The sequence below is a fragment of the Aplysia californica genome, unplaced genomic scaffold (assembly GCF_000002075.1).
Source record: "Aplysia californica isolate F4 #8 unplaced genomic scaffold, AplCal3.0 scaffold00481, whole genome shotgun sequence".
Classification (NCBI taxonomy): domain Eukaryota; kingdom Metazoa; phylum Mollusca; class Gastropoda; order Aplysiida; family Aplysiidae; genus Aplysia; species Aplysia californica.
In genome coordinates, this window is record NW_004797751.1 from 610,305 (window position 1) to 611,427 (window position 1,123).

Consider the following 1,123-nt stretch of genomic DNA (forward strand, 5'->3'; position numbering starts at 1 on the left):
GAAGAAGAAGAAGAAGAAGAAGAAGAAGAACAACAACAACAACAACAACAACAACAACAACAACAACAACAGCAGCAACAACAACAATAAAACTCCATAAATCATTTCAAATCGTCTGAAATTTCTGTAAAATCGGAACTGAGTTTATCATGCGCAAAAATTCCCGAAAAAACAAATCAATAACAATAATTTAGAAAAAAGAAGCCAGCAACTGCACAACGAGCAGGGATATCAGAGAAACAGCAGCGACGAGAGCAAGAATAACAATTACGGAAAACAAATTGTGATTTACCTGGAGAAATTATTAGATAACCGCTGCAAAACGATCCATAAATCCTGCCACTTCTTACCTCTTTCACCCCACCTTCTCCCTCTCAAAAAAGTCCTCCACCTTCCCCTTCCAAAACAACACATCCCTTATTCCAGTCAAATTTCATCTCTTCCATCCCCACCTCCTCCCTTCCCAAAAAGACCTGATTTCCCCCCCCCCCTTTCCCAAACATCAGGAAATCCCCCTCCCACCTCCTCCCTCCAAAATACCTCAACCACCTCCCCCGTCCCTAACACCAAAACCCCTAATCCAACCACTTCTCACCTCTTTGGCAGAGCGTCTGGTAAGGAGACATACTGGGTCCCTTGCCGAAGTCCAGGCTGGGCGACATGTGGTCAGTATTGCGCCAGGAATTGTCCAGCACGTTGGTCAGTCTCTGGTGGTTGTTGCAGCTGCAGGAGATGGCACAGCATGACCTCTGGGGGTCATCTCTGGAGCAAGCCTCGTACTCGGGTCGCCCGTTGTTGACGGCCGAGCTCTTATACAGCAAGCTCTCGTAACCAGTCTTCATGAGGTTCGAGTCCCGGCCCACGGACGCCGGGCTGTCAGACGGGTGGTTGATACCGTTGAGTTTCCAATCCCCAGAGTTGGGCTGTTTTGCCGCGCCGGGCGTGTCTGTTTGGAAGGGGTAGACCGAGGGAGGTGTGAAGTAGCCTGAGGGCCATGAGGCAGGGTACACTCCCGGGTAGTTTCTGTCACAGTTTGTCGTTTCCGAGTAGGCTGTGGGCAAATGCCAGCCTCGGAACGTGTAGGGGTTCATCGCTGCGGGGTTGAGGGTGGCCGTGGTAGCGG

General features: G+C 50.2%; 1 protein-coding gene across 1 annotated transcript in view; it reads right to left on the minus strand.

The window, feature by feature from the left end:
• The window catches only part of LOC101856527 (homeobox protein Hox-B4), a 28,098-nt gene extending 27,007 nt beyond the window's left edge, over nt 1-1,091 (minus strand). The window contains exon 1 of the mRNA XM_005105619.3: nt 596-1,091. Coding sequence (XP_005105676.1) covers nt 596-1,091 — 496 coding nt within the window. The remainder of the gene's footprint in view (nt 1-595) is intronic.
• Between the last annotated feature and the right edge of the window lie 32 nt (nt 1,092-1,123).